A 24792-nucleotide genomic window follows, 5' to 3' on the forward strand; every position below is an offset into this window, starting at 1 on the left:
CTTGCACTGCGGTCAAGACGGGTCTGGGCAGGAGGAGAGTGCAGTGCAATCAGTGCACTCCCCTCCTGTGGGTCACCAGTAGACTGGTGCACCTGCCCAGGATCAGAGCCGGTGCAAGGATTTTTGCCGCCCTAGACAAAATATAAATTTGCCGCCCCCCCCCATGTGACATCACAATGCCCCACCCATATGATCTGCCATATGAACTAACGCCAGTGCTGCACACAGTGTGTGTTTACATTAAAAGGCCTGCAGGGACCATCTATAGACACCAGAACCACTTCATTAAGCTATAGTGTCCCTTTAATGGGAGGTAAATTATAGATTAGTGTCACTAATAATATACTAGATTGCCTACTTACAATTAGATGAGGATGATGATGGGCTGCAGTTTGGCTCCACTGGTCTGGTGTAGAACAGGACCTCTGGAGGCTGTTTGCAACTGTGGTCACAAAATTCAACGTTCTGGGAGAATTGGAAGCAGCTCCATTTTTTGGGGGCCTCTTACACAGCTCAAGGTCTGGGCCCCAGTGCCTGACGGTGAGTATGCCCATAAGGCCCACTCATAAGTCCACTTATATGTTCCACCCACCCATGAGCTCGCTCACAGGGAGTGGAGTGTGTAGGGGATGTGTTATGAGTTATCTAATATGTGTGCTTATGGTATGTAGTGTATAGGGATACCAGTTTGTGCAGGTGATGCAGTGTGTTTGTGTGTAGTGGAAGCAGTGTGTATTTGTGTATAAGGGATGTATTATGTGTTTCTGGTTGTGTGTGAGGGATGCATTGTGTGAATCTGTGTTTGTATGCATAAGGGATGCAAGGTGTGTGTCTGTATGTGTGTACATTGAGTGTAAGAGATGCATTGTGTTTCTGTGTGTATGTGTTTGCATGTGTGTGTAAGGGTTTGCATTGTATGTTTCTGTGTATGTGTGCAAATGATGCATTGTCTTTGTGTGTAAGGGTTGCATTGTGTGTGTGTGTAATGGATGCATTGTGTGTTTCTCTGTGTGTAAGGGAAGCATGTTCTGTTTCTGTGTATGTATAGTGATGCATTGTGTGTTTCTGTGTATGTATAGGGGTGCATTGTGTGTTTCTGTGTATGTATAGGGGTGCATTGTGTGTTTCTGTGTATGTATAGGGGTGCATTGTGTGTTTCTGTGTATGTATAGGGATGCATTGTGTGTGTGTGTGTGTGTGTGTGTGTGCACGTAGTGTTAAAGAGCTCCCTGTCTTGCCCCCTGTCCTATAGAGCTGTCCCTTAGAGCTCTCCCCTGCCCCTTAGTGGTCTCTCCTCTCCCCCACCCTCCCCTAGCGGTCTCTTCTCACACTCACCCACCATCCCTGTGCTCTTCTCATCCCCCCTCCACCCTCCCTGTGTTCTTCTCACTTCTCCCTCTGTGTGTTCTCACCCCCCCTGTGTTCTTCTTACCCCCCCTCCTCCCTGTGTTCGTCTTACTCCCCCCCTTGTTCTTCTTACCCCTTCTTCTTATTACTCCCCCTTCTTCTTCTTAACCCTCTACTTCTTCTTACCCCCTCTTCTTCGTCTTACCCCCTCCTTCTTCTTACCCCATTCTTCTTCTTCTTACCCCCCTTCTTCTTACTCCCCCCCTTCTTCTTACTCCCCCCTCTTCTTCTTACTCCCCCCTCTTCTTCTTACTCCCCCCTCTTCTTCTTCCTACCCCCCTCTTTTTCTTATCTCCCCTCCTTCTTACTTCCCCCTTCTTCTTACTCCCTCTCTTCCCTCTTCTTACTCCCCCCTCCCCTCTTCTTACACCCCCCTCCCCTCTTCTTACTCCCCCCCTCCCCTCTTCTTACTCCCCCCCTCCCCTCTTCTTACTCCCCCCCTCCCCTCTTCTTACTCTCCCCCCTCCCCTCTTCTTACTCTCCCCCCTCCCCTCTTCTTACTCTCCCCCCTCCCCTCTTCTTACTCTCCCCCCCCTCTTCTTACTCTCCCCCCCTCCCCTCTTCTTACTCTCCCCCCTCCCCTCTTCTTACTCTCCCCCCTCCCCTCTTCTTACTCTCCCCCCTCCCCTCTTCTTACTCTCCCCCCTCCCCTCTTCTTACTCTCCCCCCCCTCTTCTTACTCTCCCCCCCCTCTTCTTACTCTCCCCCCCTCCCCTCTTCTTACTCTCCCCCCTTCCCCCTTCTTACTCTCCCCCCTTCCCTCTTCTTACTCTCCCCCCCTCTTCTTACTCTCCCCCTCCCCTCTTCTTACTCTCCCCCCTCCCCTCTTTTTACTCTCCCCCTCCCCTCTTTTTACTCTCCCCCTCCCCTCTTTTTACTCTCCCCCCTTCTTCTTACCCCCTCCCCTGTAGGTGGCCGAGCTGCACTCCGGTCCGCGGTCCCGGCCGGAGTGATAGGAAGGTGCTCAGTGTGCACCTTCCTGTCAGTCCGGCCGGGTACAGGAAACAGAAACTCCTGTTCCGCGCGGAACAGGAGTTTCTGTTTCCTGTACCCGGCCGGACTGACAGGAAGGTGCACACTCAGTGTGCACCTTCCTATCACTCCGGCCGGGACCGCAGACCGGAGTGCAGCTCGGCCACCTACAGGGGAGGGAGGGAAAAGCAGCTGCAGCCGTCTGAGCGCTTTTTACAGAGCGCTCGGCGGCTGCAGCATTTAAAGGGCCGGCCCGCCGCGGCCGGTCCTAAAAGAATTTCGGGCGGCCTGGGGGGCAATTGCCTCCCTGCCCCCCGGCCCAGCCCGCCGCTGGATTAAGGAGAGAGCGCAGGTAACTTTCTTTTCTTTGGTTTTTACTATATATTGGGGCTGATGTGTACTGTAGTCCTTGCTGCCGGCCTAGTAGTGATGGGAGTGAGTGCAGGACTTCTCTTTTTGTGTTTGTAAGTTCTTCATTGAAATGTGTGTACATCAATGGTTTCCATGGTGCTCTGTCCTTATAAAATGTGCTAAGCACTACCACTTTTTCTGGAAGATAAGTCCATGTATCTACGAACCTTTCAGGAAAAACATGAATTGTAAGGAGAGGACTATAACCACTTGTTTTATTTATGCTTGTTTAGAATTCACTAATTATTCCAGTCATGTTCTGAATGCCATCACAAACCCTCCCTTTGCACAATACCTATTAAACATTCTTCAAGCACCTCAGCTTAATTCTTCACAACATCACTCAGCTGACCATGACAGCTTCTACCTTAACAAAGGTTACACTTCTCTAACACAGCTCCTTGGTAGTTCTTCCTGAGGATGCTTGTGCTGTTAACATTATACACTGGGTGTCTGCAGAGTCCATTTTACCATTTCTTATATTGCTATAAGGAAAGGGAATTGAATAAAGCACCTGGACACATTACAGACAAAGCACCTGTCCACGCCTACAATCAATCTCTTAACTCATTTTACGTCTACTACATAATGGAATTTATAAAATAGATATTCTATCTACACAATGGTGATAATAATTTTGTGTATGAACAAGGCAATAGAGAGAAGGATTAAATATACACAAATACATGACATTCTGCATCCTGCTATCCCAATGCTGGTCTCTGGTGTCCCACCTAATCCACAGAAAGCGCAGCACATGTCATCATAAGATATGCTCGCACTGTGCAAACTGCACTCAACACCGATCACATTATTATTATTGCCATTTATATAGCGCCAACACATTGCGTAGCGCTTTACAATATTTACATCACTCAGGCAGAGCACTTTAGTAGTGAGCGTGGCTGGCCAGACAGAATTGCGTACATTAACGCCAAGCTAACACATCCCGTTATCAGATGGGGACTGCGCATGAGTTGCAAGCAAACAGTCATTGACACAAAACCGTACTGACTCACCCATAATTTTAAAAAAATGCATACATACATGATTATCAGAACCCAGAGCTCCCTTTCTATCCCTCCATCTGAAAATGCAGTTCTAATTTAATGAAACAATTGTTTGCGTCGTCAGAAGGAACAATAAAAGTTTCAAGGAGTTGTAGTTCAGAGGAAACTATAGTGTAAGGAATACAACTTCAGATCTATCTGTAATAAATCCAAGGGAATGTAAAAATGGCAGACCCCACCTACATTCTTAGTGTATTTCAGTTCACTGACATAAAGAAGGCATATTATATAATTAACTTTTCTGTACCATGTCTATCCATTGTAGACAGTTAAAGCAATATGTTACTAACACCCTAATTATTAACCACAGCAAAACTGTCACTCCCTTGTCAAACAGTGATACCATGCAGAGCTGCTTCCTTGTGCCAGATTTGGCCTCCCTGCTTACACTGATGCCAGGGCAGCCCGTTTTAGGGGAAGAATGAAGTCAACCTTCATTCCTGGACAATAAAAAAACAATTGTACCATTAACAAACCCTAGTACACTGAGATATTATTAAAGGTACAATTGTTACACTTAGGAGTGAGTGATAACAGGCAAAGTGCACAGCATAATGTCCCAATTTTGCTCATCTAACAAATTAATTGGAACTAAAATGGTTTTATATATTGCTTCATGGTTCTATAGTTCAAATACAGTCCAGAGACAAGCTACTATTTTCTTCATGTATTTTCGACACCGTGGTCAAATGATTGGGTGCTGTGACGTAGTGGTGGGCTTAACACGATATGGCCCTATACGATTTAAAATTATTAATTTTTTTGTTTAAGTGCTGTTGCCTTAATCTGTATTCTGTATATATTTTGGTCTTTACAGCAGCACCACTGCTGAGCAATGCATATTCTGGGTGCGCCCACAATCCCCCTTATTTCTATGGCCTAACCTTAGGCAGTCAATGTGATTGTAGTACCCCACAGCTGGCTTGTTGAGGTGGCCTATCTTGTTTCCCCTTCTCACATGCTGCATGGCTTTTAAATTTACATAAAAAAAAGGCACCACATTAAAAAAAAAAAAAAAAAAAGGGCTGTATGGTTAGAATGTATTTGCTTTCCTTGTTAAGGCGGCACAAAAACAAACAACCTAATATATAATGTTATAGACTCGCAGGAATAAAACTATATACAGTGTGTATAAATGTATTACAAAATGGTAGGTATGCTTTGTTTTTATTTTTGTCTAACAACCTAATAAAGCATGTAGCTATCTTTATTTACACAATACTGCTATTACATCATCCATTCAGATATAGCTTTCCATTTCTTCACCATTAACTCATTAGTTGGTTAGTTCTATGAAGCCTGTATTGCTTTGAAACTAGATATTACCCAACAACAGTAAGGGGGCTGGGACTAAGGATCTCACGATCTCAACAACCTGAATGACAGCTACCAATTTAAGTTAATCACATGTCAAAAACCTGCCTTGTTGTAGTGTCAGAAAAACCTGGTTTGGTCCAGTGGCTTTGTGGAGGCTCCCAGGGGGTTTCACATTGAATTGGTGGCGGCTGGGGCCTAGCACATGCTATCTTCTGTTTCTGGCAGGTCCCCTCTCCAACTCTTGCCAGCCTGGTATGCCTCGCGGAGCATTGCTGTGGTAATTCAAGGCGATACTTTGACAAGATTTGAGAGAGGAGATGAACATAATGTGTGCTGAATTTCTGCCGCGCACCCAATCGTCAATATCGGTATCATTATAAGTCAATACCAATAATTGCCAGCAAGCAGAATATCGTCCGATTACATCAGACAAACCGATAATTCGCTTTCCTTGTGAAGGCGCCAGAGTAAAACTTACTGAGGGTTAATATGCATGTGTGTATTACAGACTCCGCAGCAATAAAACTCACTGAGGTGTAATATGCATGAGTGTATTACAGACTCCACAGCAATAAAACTCACTGAGGTGTAATATGCATGTGTGTATTACAGACTCCGCAGCAATAAAACTCACTGAGGTGTAATATGCATGTGTGTATTACAGACTCCGCAGCAATAAAACTTACTGAGGTGTATTAAACCTCAGTGAGTTTTATTGCTGTGGACCACAGCAATAAAACTTACTGAGGTGTAGTATGCATGTGTGTATTACAGACTCCGCAGCAATAAAACTCCCTGAGGGTTAATATGCATGTGTGTATTACAGACTCCGCAGCAATAAAACTCACTGAGGTGTAATATGCATGAGTGTATTACAGACTCCGCAGCAATAAAACTCACTGAGGTGTAATATGCATGAGTGTATTACAGACTCCGCAGCAATAAAACTCACTGAGGTGTAATATGCATGTGTGTATTACAGACTCCGCAGCAATAAAACTCACTGAGGTGTAATATGCATGTGTGTATTACAGACTCCGCAGCAATAAAACTTACTGAGGTGTAGTATGCATGAGTGTATTACAGACTCCGCAGCAATAAAACTCCCTGAGGTGTAATATGCATGAGTGTATTACAGACTCCACAGCAATAAAACGTACTGAGGTGTAGTATGCATGAGTGTATTACAGACTCCACAGCAATAAAACTCCCTGAGGTGTAATATGCATGAGTGTATTACAGACTCCACAGCAATAAAACGTACTGAGGTGTAGTATGCATGTGTGTATTACAGACTCCGCAGCAATAAAACTCACTGAGGTGTAATATGCATGTGTGTATAACAGACTTCGCAGCAATAAAACTCACAATTTTATACAGTGCGTATAAATGTATTCTAAACCTAAACAGAAACCCGAATAAATGTACAGTGTGACAGAGAATATTACAAAATGGTAGGTATGCTTTGTTTTTATTTTTGTCTAAGAACCTAATAAAGCATGTAACTATCATTATTTACACAATACTGCTATCTTTTACATCATCCATTCAGATATAGCTTTCTATTTCTTCACCATTAACTCATTGCTTGGTTAGTTCTATAAAGCCTGTATTGCTATTGAAACTAGATATTACCCAACAACAGGAAGGGGGCTGGGACTAAGAGTCTCACGATCTCAACAACCTGAATGACCGCTACTAACCTAAATTAATAACATGTCAAAAACCTGCCTTGTAGTGTCAGAAAAACCTGGTTTGGCTGTTCTCTACATGTAATATTTCATTCACACTCTGCACCAGACAATTTCACTTTTGGCTTAACCCTTGCACTGTCTCTGGCCTATAAAGCTAATGTGTGTGTCTCAGTGTTTGCATAACAGACTCATGAATAACAGCATGCATATCCGGTCATGAGTAGGAAAAATCAGATGCTAACGATATTGATGCAGCGGTTCTTTGATAAATGGGTGTTTTGTTTGACGGAAGAAAGACTTCCTGCATTGCAGGAGAAAACGATGCTTCCTCAGATTGTTTAAAAAGTGAAATATATTTGCAGAGCAGGATAAACCATAGGGGACCCTTGGCATCTGCCTAGCACCCAGGGGTAAGACAGGGGCCCAGGAACCATGAATTTGCTTGATCCCATTAACCATACCTATGTGAAGAATGCAAGTGGAGGGGCAATGCAACCTGCCTAAGGACCTGCATATTTATATTTGAGATGGATTCCAAACATAATAGGATATTAAGCACATTTGTGTTATGGTACAACGTATACACAGAATAAAAGGGATTATTCAATAAACATCACATTGTAGTGAAATCAAAATCAAACTGTGAAATGTGTGTTAAAATACCCATGCTGCAACTATAGGTGAATTGTAGAATTTTTACAAGACAAAGTATGTGATAGTATGTGATAAAAGTATGTGATAATTCTAGACCTAGATAGACCCATTCAGCTTTTTTGGCCAAAATTAGGCAGTTTTCTTGTCAATTCTCTAAAATGACTTGTTAAATTAATAGCACACACGATGTTGAATAACAGCACCCCAGCCCTCCTGGGAAATAATCCTTCCCGGGGCTGTCAGGACTGTAATGTGAAAACCTCACTTATTGGAGAAAGCTTAAAATCCTCTTGACAATATACGGTAATCCTTGGAGGGATTTGTGTAGACATGCAGCACACAAAGAACAAAGTAGGGAAGTCGGCAAACATCATTATTATTAAATATAATAACAGTCATAGGTAACCACTTCTACAGCACTTTCCTCCCATTTTAGTGGACCTCTAGTGCTTAGCGCACACGGTTGAATTTACAGAACTTGCAACTGTACCTACTACATAACCTTAACTGTCCTCAGAGTAATTAAAAGAACCTCATCAAGACAGATTCATTTCATCCCTAATGAGACTGTGTCTCTACAGAAACAGACCATTAATAGTCTTCTGTCCGTTACACCGGACTAACAGATACAAAACAGAATCATCACACACAGGGAACCCCCTTGCCACCTGCACACCATGTTTTAAATAGTCCCCTAACTTTGTGTACCTACCACCACCACGTATGACTGAACCGATTTTATGTCTGTGTTTACTGTCCTGTCACTGTGGCATGCTATGCAATATACAGCATCGTACTATAGCATGCATTACATACATTAATAGTATCACTCTAAAAAGGTTTACAATCATAGTTTAACCAAGGTATGTCCCATAACACTGTAAAGGGAATACACACCTCAAGGCTCCCTTACCTTCCTTACAAAACCTATAACCTACATTGTGTGCATAGATTCAGGTGCAACAAGGCTGTTGTTCAGTTTCACTCAGTGAAAGCCTATTGAAATCAGGTTAAATGGCACTCTCTGAAAAACAATATATAAGGTCTGTTTTACCATGTGTCATTAGAATGGTTATATGGACTTTACAAGCAATGTTTGTTTGTTTGTTTGTTTTTTGCAATATATATATATATATATATATATATTATGGTAGGGTGTACCAACAGACTGATTGCCAGCTCATCCCTGTGTTATAACATTAAATGTTAAAACAAGCATTGATTACAATAACAAGTCACGTTAAAAAAATTCAAAATTTGATGATAAACTAAATTATTCAAGTCATGACAGACTAAAATCTTGAACAAAAAACAGGACCACTGAGACATGGAAACTGGACTATAATTTCTGTATTAAAACACCCACATTTGCACATAAAAGAGATGTTCCATTTTAATTATTCTGCTACGTGCTAATTTATGACAAAAATATTCTACCTGCGGCTGTATATTTGACCTTCAAGGTTTCTTGCCCTCGATTTTCTGAACGCAGACCCATTTCAGAAATTATTGTTCATAGATTGTGCAATTTTCCAATGTTATACTTTCTGTGTGTGACTCTATTGAGTGGAATATATGATATGTAATGTCAAGATGATGCAGGCAAGCAGCTGATCTCCTGATCAGAAATGTCCTATTCTCATGGAAATGTATCAGTTATTGGTGAAAGAGACAGTTGCAAAATTCAAGGTGTGTGTGAAGGGGGATTGGGGAGTAAAACTGTTAATTTACTATCGATGTACTTTTCATTTACCAAAGTGTGTATCAGATAACTATATATGAACTCAACCAAATATTGTGTCTTTCAACACTAAGAAACCCCCTGCTAGGCTACGGGGTACGGGTGCAGGTCTGTATGGGGGAACCCCCTAACCGTATGTGAACACTATGAACAATATATGCAGAAACAGTGTCATTTTGCAACTGAAATATTGAAAAAGCAAGTTTTCGAAATATTTTTAACGGTTCAGGAAAGAACCAAATTGTTGGGCAATTGTCCATTTCAATACATTGTATATAATTTGATCACTGATGGCTATTCTTACGCTCTGTTCTTATCTTATATGCATTTGTTGACTGTTATTTTACAGATCACCATGCAAAGTCTGAGAGAGACAGGATATTCTGGAACATTGAGATGATGCAGAAAAATTTGTGATTTTTGATAACACACAACGGTGAACCACACTTAAAGTTACTATCCACTGCCCTGCCTCCCCAAAATAAATTAAAACACGGTGCATGTATTTAAATGAGCTTTTTTACACAGGGTGTATATCTAAAAACAGCTTGCAGAGCTCTTAACTGCCTCTTGAGTTTAGCTCCACTGAGCTAAGCAATCAGGAAGTAACAGGATGTTGTCTAATTGACAGCCCTGGGGGCAGATATAATTAAAATGGATTATTTCAGCCAATATATTGCTTTCCCACAAAAAAAAGCACTGGGAGACTATCGTGCATGCAGAGCAAAATGCTGCGTTGCACCAATCAGCATCGCCTAACAGAAATGCATTAAATCAATCTTTATAAGGAATGTTTAGCGCCCCATGCAGGGCATGGCAATGCTGCATATCAGTGCTGCACATTGCAACACTGACCCACGAAGCACCTCTAGTGGCCGTCTAAATGCCCCTAGGCAGCAATGTAAACACTGCCTTTTCTCTGAAAAGATAGTGTTTACATTAAAATGTCTGCAGGGACATTATATAGACACCACAACAACTAGATCAAGCTGTAGTTGTTCTAGTGACTATAGCGTCCCTTTAACACATAAAGCATTTCAGCAAATTCATTAGGTAGGTTGAGTGTCCCCTATAAGCTGTGTGTCCATGTGGAAACTGCAACATCCAACACTATGGACAAACACATACATTCACCATGAAAAGGAAAAAAAACGCACCGTGATTGCAGGATATTATAGGGGACATTTAGAATAGTGCCACTAAACTAAAAGTAGGGCAAAGTTGTAAAAGTGGAGCAATCACCATGGAAACCAAAAATGTGCTCTTGCTGATGTCACCGGTTACCATGGTAATTATTCCACTTTTAGAACTTTGTCCCACTTTTCTATTATACACACCTTCATATATCAGGTAGTAAAAGTATTAATCCAAATGAATTCTGACGTTTAGGAGGAAGGGAGTGATAACACCACTGAAGCAAACACGCAATTCCACAATTACTGGTATTGTTGCAAATCCTTATAAAAAATTTTTATCAGCTCTGTTTCCTTGGCAACCTATTTTATATACCATGCACATCTCACCCAGATTTAAACTTACACAGTCATTTGTATTTCACGCCAATGTGTCTTGACATATGCAAGCAACATACAAAAATAATTTGCATTAAAAGGTGTTCTATATTTTTACGGCAAGGAATACAAAAAAATAAAGCCGCACAAAAACCGTAACTAAAAACCTTGGAAAGCGCAGAACCAGCCGACTGACATCTCATATGATCATATATAATCTGTTCTGTGCATATAATGTGAGTAACACAGAACTGAATAGAACAAAGACGAGTTTCATTTCTCTGGTACTATAAGTTAGCCATAAAGATAAAACTTCCACACTAGATAGATCTGTAGATTAAACCTGGCGCCATAATCATAGAACTTTAAAAATGGTAATTATAGGAAGTGATAACTAAAAAACGCATTATTATTATTATTATTATTATTATTGCCATTTATATAGCGCCAACAGATTCCGTAGCGCTTTACAATATTAAGATACCCTTGTTTGTAAGATACCCTTTAAGGGACCACGATTCACGTGCAGATGATTTATCCAATTATAGAGTGTAATACATATTCATGCGCGCTCGCGCGCACGCACACGCACGCACACACACACTTTCTCTCTTATTTATATGAATAAAACTAGTTAAACTAAACTGCATCGCATTGAGAGCATGATGTGACGTCTACACTTACCACTGGCTTGGGTTTGCTGAGTTCCACCAATTTGGCCAAGATATCCTCTTCGGAAAGTTGACTAAAGAGGTGGGCATCGTAGGCCATGGATATGGAGATCTCTTCCATCATCTTGTAAGGTGATCTTTATAGAAATTGTAGTGGGAGTGAATCTTGGTCTCTCTGCTGGATCAACTACAGGGCTGACCTTGTCTTACATGAATGAGGGACAAATATGCAAAACTTCCCCCTCTAAAAGCTAGATTTTATAAGCTTTGGATATGGGGGTGGAGCTGAATGGGAAAACACACACACAGACAAAAAACAAAACTTCAGTTCAGTTCAGTTTCACTAGTGTAACTGTAGCAGGTGGGCATTTGTTTTAGCCATTATTTGGGAGTCACAGAACATGCTTCAAAGGACATTTCAGATCATCCTGTTCTGTAGCAGATTGTGTCATTTGCTGTTAAACAAGTTGGATAAGTATCTGTAAAGAATGTGAGCTTGTAGATAACAAATTAAGGGAATATCCCCTCCCTCTTCAATTTTTTATAGCACGAGGTCAAGGTTTGGCTTTTTTTCTGTAGCTTATAGATTCATCAGAATGTTTGTCCAAAGTGTCATCCTTGGATATAAACACACTTACACGCTAGCCCTGGAATTCTTAGAATATGGGGGTATGTCAGTACTGCTAAAATATGTAAAATATGCTTGGAAAGTCTAGCATTGCTACATCAGCACGTTCTTCGAAGGGTTACTTTGCCAAGAAAAACAAATTTAATGCCTTTCTCGATACTTGGTCACAAAAATAATAAAGTTGTCAATAAAACCTCCGTGCATACAGAATGCATATAAATATAGAAAAATATTGTAAAATATTGCTAAAAATACAGCGTGTCCACTTTGATCTTCAAACGTCGCACGTAGATGAAACTTTCTTTAAAACGTGGTGTAAAAAAAAAAAAAGCCACAGGTCACGGAGCCTACACTAGAACAAATAAATAAAAATAAATTACCGATGGCCACTTGGCTTCTGTACAGCGGAAAGAGTGGAAATTAAAACGGAGGACAAAGTGATAAATGGAAATATATTGTAAAACATGCGTCTCAGGGGAAGTAGGGTTTTCATTTGTGGACCATGATGCCTAGATTGTGCATTACACAGCCTTCATTGTTTTACAGATTAGCCGGTCACCATGGATGATCTCTCTGCTTTCCCTTTTCTGTTTTTTCTGCGTCTCCCTTCTGTAAGCCGTGTCCAATATTAACATGCTGTCTGGCATTTCTGTCGCAATCGACCCTTTAAACAGTGTTTGAATATTGGTGGATTAATGAAAGAACAGTAACAATCCAGATGCACACTCCGAGCACAGCGGTGGGAGGAGAGTAGGACATGCTGTTGCCGTACTGGTTACACGGGGTGTATTCAGAAAGCGACTGATGACATCTCTGAGATCTGAATACATTCAGGGACTCTTTAACTCACGAGGTGCCGCGCTGGTCTTCAGTAAGCACTGATGTTTGGCTTGCAGCTTCCACATGTGACTATCTTTTCTGTTCGCCTGACACAGAGAGATAAGATACTTTTTTGTTTGTGGTGTAACCAGGATGTAAGAAAGAAAGAAAAAAAAAAAAGCAGTGTACACACCTGCCTGGGGTCCCTGTCTCACTGGAAACAGATATTAGGCTCCTGAGGGAGGGATCTGACTGTGGAATAGTTCAGAGAGGGGTACCCAGCACAAGGCTTCGCAGAGGATCTGACTGTGGAATAGTTCAGAGAGGGGTACCCAGCACAAGGCTTCGCAGAGGATCTGACTGTGGAATAGTTCAGAGAGAGGTACCCAGCACAAGGCTTAGCAGAGGATCTGACTGTGGAATAGTTCAGAGAGAGGTACCCAGCACAAGGCTTCGCAGAGGATCTGAGTGCTGAAGACACACACCGAGGGGAGGGGGAGACAGCACCTGTTGCAGTAGGTGTAGGAGCTGCAATTTCCCAGAATTCTGCTGGCCTCTGGGGCTGCTGCCCAGCAACAAGAAGCTGGGGAAATGGGCTGCACAGACAACCAGGATATGAAGCATGTGAACAGCTTTCTGCACAGCTAATGACAGAAAAATGGCAAACTGTGACCAAGGCTGGAGGAGGGGGAGTGGTTACACAGACAGATTCACAGCAACATTTCCTTAAAGAAATAGATATCACGCATGGATAGGGGAAAATGGGCGGGGAGGATCTCAAGCAGGTCCTTTAATAACATCTACCTAGAAGCATATCTCTACAGCTTTCATATTGGCAAACTAATCGTGCTAGCAATCAAGCTGGGTCTACAGTGTCTGGCAGAAAAGGAGTTAATGGCAGAGCTACCGCTGCGGGATCTCAATGCTGGGTTTAGAGAGGAAACATTAACTCATTAAATGCAATAAGATATGCCATGTTTCATACAGGGTTTCCAAAAGAGGAAATAACATTAATCCATTTAGTGCCATAAGATCCGCTATATCCAATGCTGAATTTCCAAAGAGAAGAAAGAACATTAACCCCTTCAGTGCCATACAAGCCATGATTTCTAACACTGGGTTGCCAAGGGAGGAAAGAACATTAACCCCTTCAGTGCCATACGAGCCATGATCTCTAACACTGGGTTGCCAAGGAAGGAAAGAACATTAACCCCTTCAGTGCCATACGAGCCATGATCTCTAACACTGGGTTGCCAAGGGAGGAAAGGACATTAACCCCTTCAGTGCCATACGAGCCATGATCTCTAACACTGGGTTGCCCAGGGAGGAAAGAACATTAACCCCTTCAGTGCCATATGAGCCATGTTCTCTAACACTGGGTTGCCAAGGGAGGAAATAACATTAACCCCTTCAGGGCCATATGAGCCATGATCTCTAACACTGGGTTGCCAAGGGAGGAAAGAACATTAATCCCTTCAATGCCATATAAGCCATGATCTCCAACACTGGGTTGCCAAGGGAGGAAAGGACATTAACCCCTTCAGTGCCATGATCTCTAACACTGGGTTGCCAAGGGAGGAAATAACATTAACCCCTTCAGGGCCATAAGAGCCATGATCTCTAACACTGGGTTGCCAAGGGAGGAATGAACATTAACCCCTTCAGTGCCACACGAGCCATTTGCTGACATGTCACACTGCCTTCCTATACCAGAGTTAAGGAACACTCTTGTTAACATTACAATTTAGACATGGAAAGAGTCCCTCAAGGGTTAACATACTCAATGCCAGTTGAATGGCCTGTCAGACAGCCAAGCTGGTTAGTGCACCAACACTAGTGCCTGGAGTAACCTGTTTAAACCGACTTGCGGAGGTCAATAAAAGAAGAAACTGAAATGGACAATAAGTCTAGACTGTAAGCTCCTTTGAGCAGGGTCCTCATCAACCTATTGTTCCTGTAACATTCTGTAATTGTCTCATTTATTGTTACTTTTCCCCCTGTTATAATATTGTAAAGCAATGCAGAATAAGTTGACGCAATATAAATGCCAATAATAATAACAATGACATCTAAATCTCAGAACATATGTGAAAACTCAAGAAATCTAAATTTAATTTTGAAACTACACTGAAATTACTATTCACCCTTGTATTAATCATATTAAAATGATTATTATATCAAAAAGTGAACAGTTTGTTCATTATATATATTATATAAATATATAAATAATCATACTGAAATTCCCTTTGTCACGGGCTAAATCCATGTTAAATATCTAGTTGTAATTTTTTTTATTTATTTTTTACCAGCTAGGCTGAATTTTGCATTAATACAATTTGTAGAATTTCTAGTTCAAATATCACCATGATTTGTTATTTACATAATAAACCTGGAACTTCTGTCTCCAAGGCTGCGATTTTCAAAACAGACCCCCAGCTGTAAAACTACAGCTCCCACGATGCTTTGCCAGCCCAATAGCTGGTGTAGTTTACAGCTACATATATAAAGTGAAAAGGCCCTTGCAACTATGCAGGACTACATTCACTGACATGTACAGGAAAATTCGCTATTCAATTACCAGTGATACACTAGTCCTAGAATGTAGCCTTTGAACAATACGATACCTTATAATTGCTAACATGATTACACACCATTTCCCTGTACAGAACACACACAGAATTAAACTACCTGGAGCTGGAACAGAAGCGGATATGAAACACAAACAAAAATGCTTTCTAAAGGTTTTACCACCCAACACCTCATTGTGTCTGGTTTTTAAATGTACGAGTCAGACTAAGCAAGCCTGCCCCCCTGAGGCTGTCTGGAAAATTGCTGCAGCAAAATAATGGCTAAGCCTTCTGGTTTACATGAAGGATTTCTCACTGACAGTACAAATTGCCCCTGTAATCAGAAGAACATTTGCAGAACTGTTAAATAGTCATTTTTAAAGTTTGCTTAATTTCCTGGCAAATGGAGCATGATTTGATGCCAATTACTAATTTGCCACATGCAGCAATTTCTTTAGCGCAGGTTATATGAACCATATTAAAAGAGGGATTCTCAGACACTGTGTATTTATGTTATATATACACAGACATATATACATGTTGTATACATATGTAGAAAACAAAGGGATATAAGCTGTATAACCTAAAAAAAAAATACACAGTGTGATTCAATAATTACATAGAAAATTGACAACAATAATTTGCACTGACAAAATATGGACTATAAATTCGCTTTGAGGGTGCCTCCCCCAATGGCGGTGGGGAGCTAGAAGAACCTCTTTCCTCTTATTGATAGCTGAATTGGCACCTGTTCTAAAGAAGGATATTATGGCACTAGAAAAAGTGCAGAGGCGGGCTACAAAATTAATAAAAGGAATGGAACATATCAGCTATGAAGAAAGGTTAACAAATGTAAACCTATTTAGTTTAGAAAAACGTCGCCTGAGAGGGGATATGATAACATTATACAAATATATTCGGGGCCAATACAAACCATTGTGTGGAAATCTATTCACAAACCGGACTTTACATAGGACACGAGGCCATGCGTTTAGACTAGAAGAAAGAAGATTTCGTCTAAGGCAAAGCAAAGGTTTTTTTACTGTAAGAACAATAAGGATGTGGAATTCTCTGCCTGAAGAAGTGGTTTTATCAGAGTCCATACAGATGTTCAAACAGCAACTAGATGCATAGTTGCAGAAACAGAATATTCAAGGATATAATCTTTCAATGTAGGGTAATAATTGCTTGATCCAAGGATAAATCTGACTGCCATTCTGAGGTCAAGAGAGAATTTTTTTCCTAGCTTGTTGCAAAATTGTGCTTCAAACTGGGTTTTTTGCCTTCTTTTGGATCAACAGCAAAAAACAAATGTGAGAAAGGCTGAACTTGATGGACGCAAGTCTCTTTTCAGCTATGTAACTATGTAACTATGAATCCTGGAACCAGAAGAAATAGGTAAGTAGAAAAACATTTATTTGGATTAACAAATAAAATAATGCCAAGATAGGCCAGGTCTAACGCCTTTCGTTCTAATTATAAAACTTCCTCAGGGACCTTTCTTAGTAAAATATACAATCAAATTGAGTATAAAAATGGCGTCATTGTTATAGTGCATTTGATTGTATGTTTTACTAAGAAAGGTCCCTGAGGAAGTTTTATAATTAGAACGAAAGGCGTTAGACTGGGCCTATCTTGGCATTATTTTATTTTTTGGTTGTTAATCCAAATAAATGAGCCTTGTCCTGCACTGTCGCTAACAGTCTTAGATCCTTTAGAAATGTATTTACAGGCTACACACCTACCACAGCCATACGTGCCACACGGAGGAGTTCCCAGCCAGGTGACACGCGGCTGTGGTTTAGTACTGAAATGGCTCGGTACCAACAAGTCTTGACTATTACGTCCACGTCTGGCCGTGATATTGACACGTGGACCCAGGACCTCCTTAAGATGTACAGGATGGGCCAGAATCTATCAAGAGTGCATGCAAAAACACTTGATAAAACTAATTTTCAGGAATTTCAAATATAAAGACAGTACAAAGATTTCAAAATGTATATATATATATATATATATAATAAACAATACACAAGATCCAGCGCACTCTCCTATCTACTAAACAGCAACTTCAATGTTGACAGATTTTATTAGTTTTTAAAAGTTTTTTAAAAAACACCTAATCTAGGCAAAAAAAAATAATGGGGATTTAGTTACATTATATGATCATACATTGCATAAGCCTGCCACAACGTCAATGTACCCCATCTTTGGCAGGTCCTACTCTCACAGTCTAATGTCTGCTTTTAGGAGATTAACCCACTTACTTGGGAAAAAATTCCATCTGAGGCTCTCTGCAGTACAAGGCTAAATAGCGACCTGAGATGAGGCACCTGTAACAGGGAGGGGTGCAAAACCAAGGAGTTGGCTAGACTCCCAAATATATATATATATGAAACATGGGGGATGGTTGCACTCACCTGAACATGCTTAAATGGGGTGCTGCTGGGGGCCATATTATACAATAAACAATACACAAGGTCCAGCGCACTCTCCTATCTACTAAACAGCAACTTCAATGTTGACAGATTTTATTAGTTTTTAAAAGTTTTTTTTAAAAACACCTAATCTAGGCAAAAAAAATAATGGGGATTTAGTTAATCTCATAAGAGCAGACATTAGACTGTGAGAGTAGGACCTGCCAAAGATAGGGTACATTGACGTTGTGGCAGGCTTATGCAATGTATGATCATATAATGTAACTAAATCCCCATTGTTTTTTTTTGCCTAGATTAGGTGTTTTTAACCCCTTAAGGACCAAACTTCTGGAATAAAAGGGAATCATGACATGTCACACATGTCATGTGTCCTTAAGGGGTTAAAAAAAACTTTTAAAAACTAATAAAATCTGTCAACATTGAAGTTGCTGTTTAGTAGATAGGAGAGTGCGCTGGATCTTGTGTATTGTATAATATGGCCCCCAGCAGCACCCCATTTAAGCATGTTCAGGTGAGTGCAACCATCCCCCATGTTTCATATATATATATAAAGAAAATGAAATTGTAGGAGACTTAGTGGAAGAGACGGGGTAGTGGAATTTGGAGGTAGATTGAAAAGGGGAACAGGTTACAAATAATACATGGGAACATATTTGGTAATACTACTGCAGGAAGATAGGTGAGATGTTACCGGCCTGACCGAATATCTCCAAAAGTCAGAATTTCCACACCAGTCAGCAGTCCATTATAGAGACATAACAAAAGTGACAAAACATAATCAGCAGTTTTAGCTGACATTTTTCCCCTTTCTATTAAACTGCAATTAATAAACAACCTAAGTTATTTTTAATTAAGGTGGATGGGCACAGTCACTGTGACTCCGTGTTTGGGATTAAGATTTTTCGGAGATAGTTAAATCAGTGAGTGAATATCTGAGCAGATACGAACAAATACAAAAAAACATCATTACATTGAATTGTTTGTTTTGTGTTTTGAGTTGGGTCAATGTATATGTGTTTACTGTTTGACCACACCCATCACCTGTGGTTTATGATTCAAAGGAGAAAACCAATCAGCCCTGAAAAACACGTAGATTGTATGCCCTTGTGGTGACCCTGGGATTCAGATTATTGGTAACCCTGCAAAGGACAAAGACATACAGATCCTGCATTATGGACAATGTAGAACTACATGTGTTACTTTTTTGGGGCCACGAATGGATTCTAATAAAGCAGTAATCTGAGCCAACCTTCAGAAATCAGCAAAGCAACATGGGGAATCAATGCAAATCAACTGGATGCAATCATGCAGATAGTTGGACCACTGGAACATTTAAAAAAAATATATATATACTTTTTTTGTGGTTTTCTTAATTACATCCTATTTAAAAGTCAGCTTCTGCTTTATGCCATTATTTGATATGAGGTTTTTCATTCTTCATTATTCTCAGAAATCCTGAGACGTTAAGGTGTTCTTAATCTTGCTGAAAAGCCCATTCTTTTTAATGATTCTGCAAGATTACTTTACCAAATTTATTTCCTGCTTCTCAAAATTCCTGTAATTGCTGGGAAGCTGCTTCTTCCGGACAGAAACGGAATTTTTAGAAAAATACATTTTACTTTTTTAATAACTGACTATGCATTATCTTATCATTCCATTATTATCTGCAAGTACGGAGAGGTCCTAACCTTCTCACCCACCCATAAAACAACACCTGCAGCTCTAACCGATAATGTAACCAGTGACATCTAGCAGAATTCTGATACATTGGGTGTTTTCCCAGTTTATTGATAAATGCATTGTGTTACTCAATTTGGGAAAATACCCAGTAAACAAATAATTACCTTAATTAACACAGCGGAAGCTCAGGGTCAGATTTTATATTAGACATAGTAGGCACCTGCCTACAAACTCCTGTCCACCAGGTGGCAGCTTTTTTTTAGCACTTATAATGTGCCTTTTTGTAAATTAAAGGGCACCTATAATGCCAAAAACAACTTTAGATCTTTATAAATATCATAAAATTCCATCTTTATATTGTGCTAGCAGCTTGGGATAAAAACCTTTTTTTATTTATTATTATTATTAAAGGGGGCGGTGCCTGACTGCAATGGCAACCAGAAGTTCCTCAAGCATTTCCGAAAAAACTACAGTGATTTCTTAAATTGGCTCTCTGTCCGGGGATGGCAGATTCCTCACTAAACCCCGAATTGATTGATCGGTCTGAGAGCGTCTTGTGTTATCATCTGCTGCTGTCTGGATGATCTTCTCTGCCGCAACTTGTGTGGCCCAGCAGGCGCTGAGGGGAGGAGAGGCGACCAATCTTCCAGTTCGGCGCAGGCAGGTTTTCTACAGCCGTAAACTGATGCCCCGCTACCCCCCCTTTGTTTTTTGTTTGTTTTGTGTTTTGAGTTGGGTCAATGTATATGCGTTTACTGTTTGACCACACTCATCACCTGTGATTTCTGAAAAACATGTACATTTCATGCCCTTGGACCAGCAGAGGTGATCCCGGTCCCCACCCTAGAGGCCTACTGGTTCTAAAAGGGGCATGTGGAGGAGCCGTAGTCATCTGCAAACTGCGACATTGGTGCAGGGAACATGGCGGATGCCACGTGTACCATAGATAGCCGCAGAGAACACTGCCTCTATCTCATATAACAACCAGTCATGACAGACTCCACTGATAAACCTTAGCAATCCCAGGCAATGATCAACACAGCTGTGACCACCAGAAGATAATGTGATGGAGTCAGAAGGGTCAGAGCGCGACCTGAGTGGAAGGAAGGGCTCCAAACATGCAACTATGAAAACAGGCATGCCAGGTGGAGGATGTGAATCTAGTTCCACTTCCGATTCATTAATCGGAAGATGAGGATGATGTTCTTACACTGTTGTCTATTATTGACAAATGGCAGGAGGAAGTAGACTCCGCTTCAGCTTACGACTCTTGCCTTGTTAAAGAATTGGTGTTGGACGACTCCCATACTCATGGCTTTAAACCATCTTCCGCAAGATGGTTAAACACAAGGAAGTTTTCTTAGGTTTAAGCGGACATCCCCTCTTTGATCCTTGGAACATCCGACATCCACGTTCTTTAGAGTGGGCATTGCCGATTCACTTGACGTGCATTTTTGGCAAAGAATACCCCACTAATTGTGAGTACGCAACGAGCTTCGGGTGGAAAATTCAAGACCTGTCTTCCCGGATAAGGTCGCCATGATGCCAGTCTTCGATTGTCATATTCATGTCCCCTAATGAAAGGGCCCCCTATGGGAAATAGAGAAAGTGTGTGTCTCCTTGTACCCTCAATGTGTCTGCAAATGGGCCCAATGATATTTCTACTTGCTGGGCAACACCAACGCCACTTCATGCATGAATTGTGAAGGGAGGCAACCTGAGGATCGACTCTAAAGGCGCTTCCTTGTCTGATATTTTGCATTTGGCAGATTGGACCAGTTTTGGACGTTTTATTTTTGTCTTGTTTTCCCATTCTTATCTATTTTTCAGAGTTTTAAAACAGCAAGATATGAAGCCTTCTGTCATGTGTAAGAATATGCTAGATTACATGTACCTATAATCTTTATTTTAGTAATGACCGGAGGTGTTCCCACCCTCCCTTGGTTATTTTGCCCCTTTTTTTGCTGTTATTTCTTGTTTGTTGTTTGCTTTTCACAGTATGCATTTGATTATGTTACTCATGAGGTTCTATGTTTGATGTTGCAGACTTTGGTTGTCGTACTCATGTTGATGATATTGACTGTTGATTGATTTATTTAATGCTATATATTAAAATATCCAATTTTTAGATACCTTTTACATGTTTTCTCTTTGTTTCACTTTAATCCTGGATATTACAGGGCTCCTGGGAATCTTTTCCTCTGTTCTGGTGATCTCAATCTATGGAAGCACTGAAGCTGTCTATGCCATCAACACATGTAAAGGCACCCTGCTTCCCTGCAGCCTATAGGGGACAGTTAGGGGCTTTGCCTCTGCTTGCTTTTTTTGACATTTTTGCAGCAGTTGTCTTTGCATTCACACATTAGACCTTTACAGATTCCTCTGTTCATTCCAAATTGATCTCTTTAATTCATATGCAAAATGACCACCCATTTGTCTCTAACCCAGATCAGACTCCATTTTCAAATATCATAGGTAAAATCTTACAGATGGGGGCGGACGCGGACCGTCGAGCTGAAATGATGCAATCTCATGCAGCTCTGGTCCTGAGCCCTTATAAACACGCATTTACCACTCACAAACAGACTATCTGCCCCCCAAAGTAAAGTTTGTGAATAGGGGAATATACAGGAATTACAGAGAGACCAGATGGTGGCGGAAGACCCCACAAATAATAGGATGCTGAAACCTCTGGCCTACTTGACGGCGTGAGCCTTCAGCCTACTGCTGAAGCTAGAGAAACACTGCTTGTACTCTGTGAACAGTCACAATATGAAGGTGCCTGACTCTCCCGATTTACGAGGACGACTGGAGATTTCATGCTACGGCCCCGCTCCTTCCCCAGGTTTATATTGCAAGTTTCAACCCATGAGCTCCTGGTTCTCAGCCTTTAATTGCTGGACATTAGCTACGACTCGGGCCCTATGTACTCAGTCACTGCATAGGAGTCAGCACTACCACGGCGGAAACTCCATCTTTACCTTACCAGGGAAATTATGAGAAAACTCAATACACTTGCCCTGGGGAATGCCCACGCATCGCCCAAGTGCCTGGGAGGGACTGCCGACAAGCAAAGGCAAAGTGTGACCCAGGCTGTCTCAGGTCGGATAGTGGTGGCCTCTAACTCTGGGTGATCTGGGGGCCTGGAGGATGCTGCTCCCCGTTGCTGTGAGCGCCGGCTGACTTACCAGGACTCTGACGGGATAGTGGAGGTGTAGAGGATGTCCAGTTGGTGGACTCTAAGAGGGGGGGCTCATTGACTGGGGAGTCCCTCGAGTGCCCACTGTGCCGAGGAGCACAGGGTGGGGAACTATACCTCGAATCGGGTGACAGTGGAGATGTCGGCACACCCGGGGGCCAGATGGAGATGTATTGGGCCTGTACCCACAGAGGCCTTACATTACTTTTTACTTTTACCTGGGAACAGGGATATGAGGGGAGGCATAAGATACATACCTATGCAGGGACAGACTCCACCTAAGGCAGTCAGTCATCACACTGTAAACAATTCCCCCTCCCCCCTTGCTTAAGTAAGGCTTCACCATTTATCTCCTAACTAATTACCCTTTTTAATTTTATATATACTATATAACCTGGCCGCACGTGCAAGGACCAAGATCCCTGGAGTCTATGAGCGGAATTGGCTAGGGATCTTCACGTTGGGCCCTATCCCACTAACCCCTATTTACCCTCAGGGGCACCCTCCCTTTCTTCTTTATCCTTTCACCCTTTTTATTTTATCATATTTTATTGCACACTATAGTCCTGACACGCAGATTTAGCAGTAGATCCATGACTCCGACAACAGCATAGGGTAGATCATATAGTATATCTAATGTCACCACTTCTGTCACTGGACATACTACCAGCAACCAATTGATCACAGGTGTAAATTAACATGCGATCCATCCATGCATTATACATTTTTCCTTGCCTATTTAGGCTCAGCATTCATAACCGCTCATCTGCTCAGACACTAGGTAACCTAGCTTTTTGATTTAGTTTTGAATAATTTACTTTTTCAGATTTATTTACGCACAAAACTGAGGTTCCGTTAATTTTACGTTCGTTAACTACACCCATGTAATTGTGTTCAACCTTAATGCATTCATATTCTACAATATTATCGTATGCCATCATTTTCTGCAATATGTTCACATTCCAAAGTGTAAATGTATGCAAATTGATGCGATCTTAGTATTTTACTTTAATTGATGCGCTATCTTTAATTTCTGTAACCACTTTAGTGCAGCCGCGATTAACCTTAATGCATTGTAATACTGCAATACTATTGTATACAAGTCTATACTGTACCATGTTTGCATTTCCAACTGCAAATGTATGCAACTTGATGTAAATAAAAGCATTTTGAATGAGAGAAAAAATAATAGTCTTACAGATGACCTCTATAATCCCCTGAAATAGAAAACACGCCTTCACGCAGTGAGTGTACCTTAAAAGAGTTACCCCAAGAATCATTGCCACCTTAGTCCTTCAAAGAGATCATGGAGCTTGGACTCTGCACATGCAATGTTACAGTAAAAAACATACAAAGTTACAAAACTTTTGAGTTGGAGGTTTAACTCCACCTTAGGCACCGTCATTAGCAGCCCGCAATAAGAGTTCCAGGCTGCTAACATCAGCGCTGTGCATAGATTGCATCAGTAGTCAGCACGGCACGGCACGCAAGGTGCATGTCCCCTCTCTCTCTCTCTCTCTCTCTCTCCCATGCCACCCAAATCCTCCCCCAAAATGGTCTTCAGGATATGGTGCTTGGAATCTCTATGTGAGCATTTCAGTAAGATACGCTGGACATACAGAGTTACAGAACTTTGCTTTTAGGGATGTAGCTACTATATCATACTGCTGGAAGACAACAATGTACACAAAATACCTTGGTGCCAGGATAACAAATCGTAACATCAATAAAATCAAGGCAAAAATTGGGATAGCAGATACATCAGGTATCTATCTACTTAACGATCTTTAGACCCACAGAAGAACTAAGCATGGTTTGAATACACCAGAGGAGATGTACATCATAGCTGCACCAGATTACGCAAAACTGCATGTGCAAGAATAACTAATTAAACACACCATCTGCAGAATGACAATAAGTTAGAGGCCTATAAGAAAAGAGCAGGTGCAAGCATCCAAATTCTTATAAGAATGTCAAGAAATACCAGCCACAGAAAAACACTGACAATAGAAA

The 24792-nt window shown here is 41.3% G+C and overlaps 1 protein-coding gene across 3 annotated transcripts in view; it reads right to left on the reverse strand.

Moving 5' to 3' along the window:
- RABGAP1L (RAB GTPase activating protein 1 like) overlaps positions 1-24792 on the reverse strand; it is a 342839-nt gene that overhangs the window by 31890 nt on the left and 286157 nt on the right. The window contains exon 1 of one of the 3 annotated variants that reach the window (XM_063428179.1): positions 11462-13032. The exons of the other annotated variants lie outside the window; for them this stretch is intronic. Within the exon in view, the coding sequence (XP_063284249.1) occupies positions 11462-11572 (111 nt within the window). The 5' untranslated portion in view covers positions 11573-13032. Of the gene's footprint in view, positions 1-11461; positions 13033-24792 lie in introns of those variants that run through there. 3 annotated transcript variants of the gene reach the window in all.

The sequence above is a fragment of the Pelobates fuscus genome, chromosome 7 (assembly GCF_036172605.1).
Source record: "Pelobates fuscus isolate aPelFus1 chromosome 7, aPelFus1.pri, whole genome shotgun sequence".
Classification (NCBI taxonomy): Eukaryota; Metazoa; Chordata; class Amphibia; order Anura; family Pelobatidae; genus Pelobates; species Pelobates fuscus.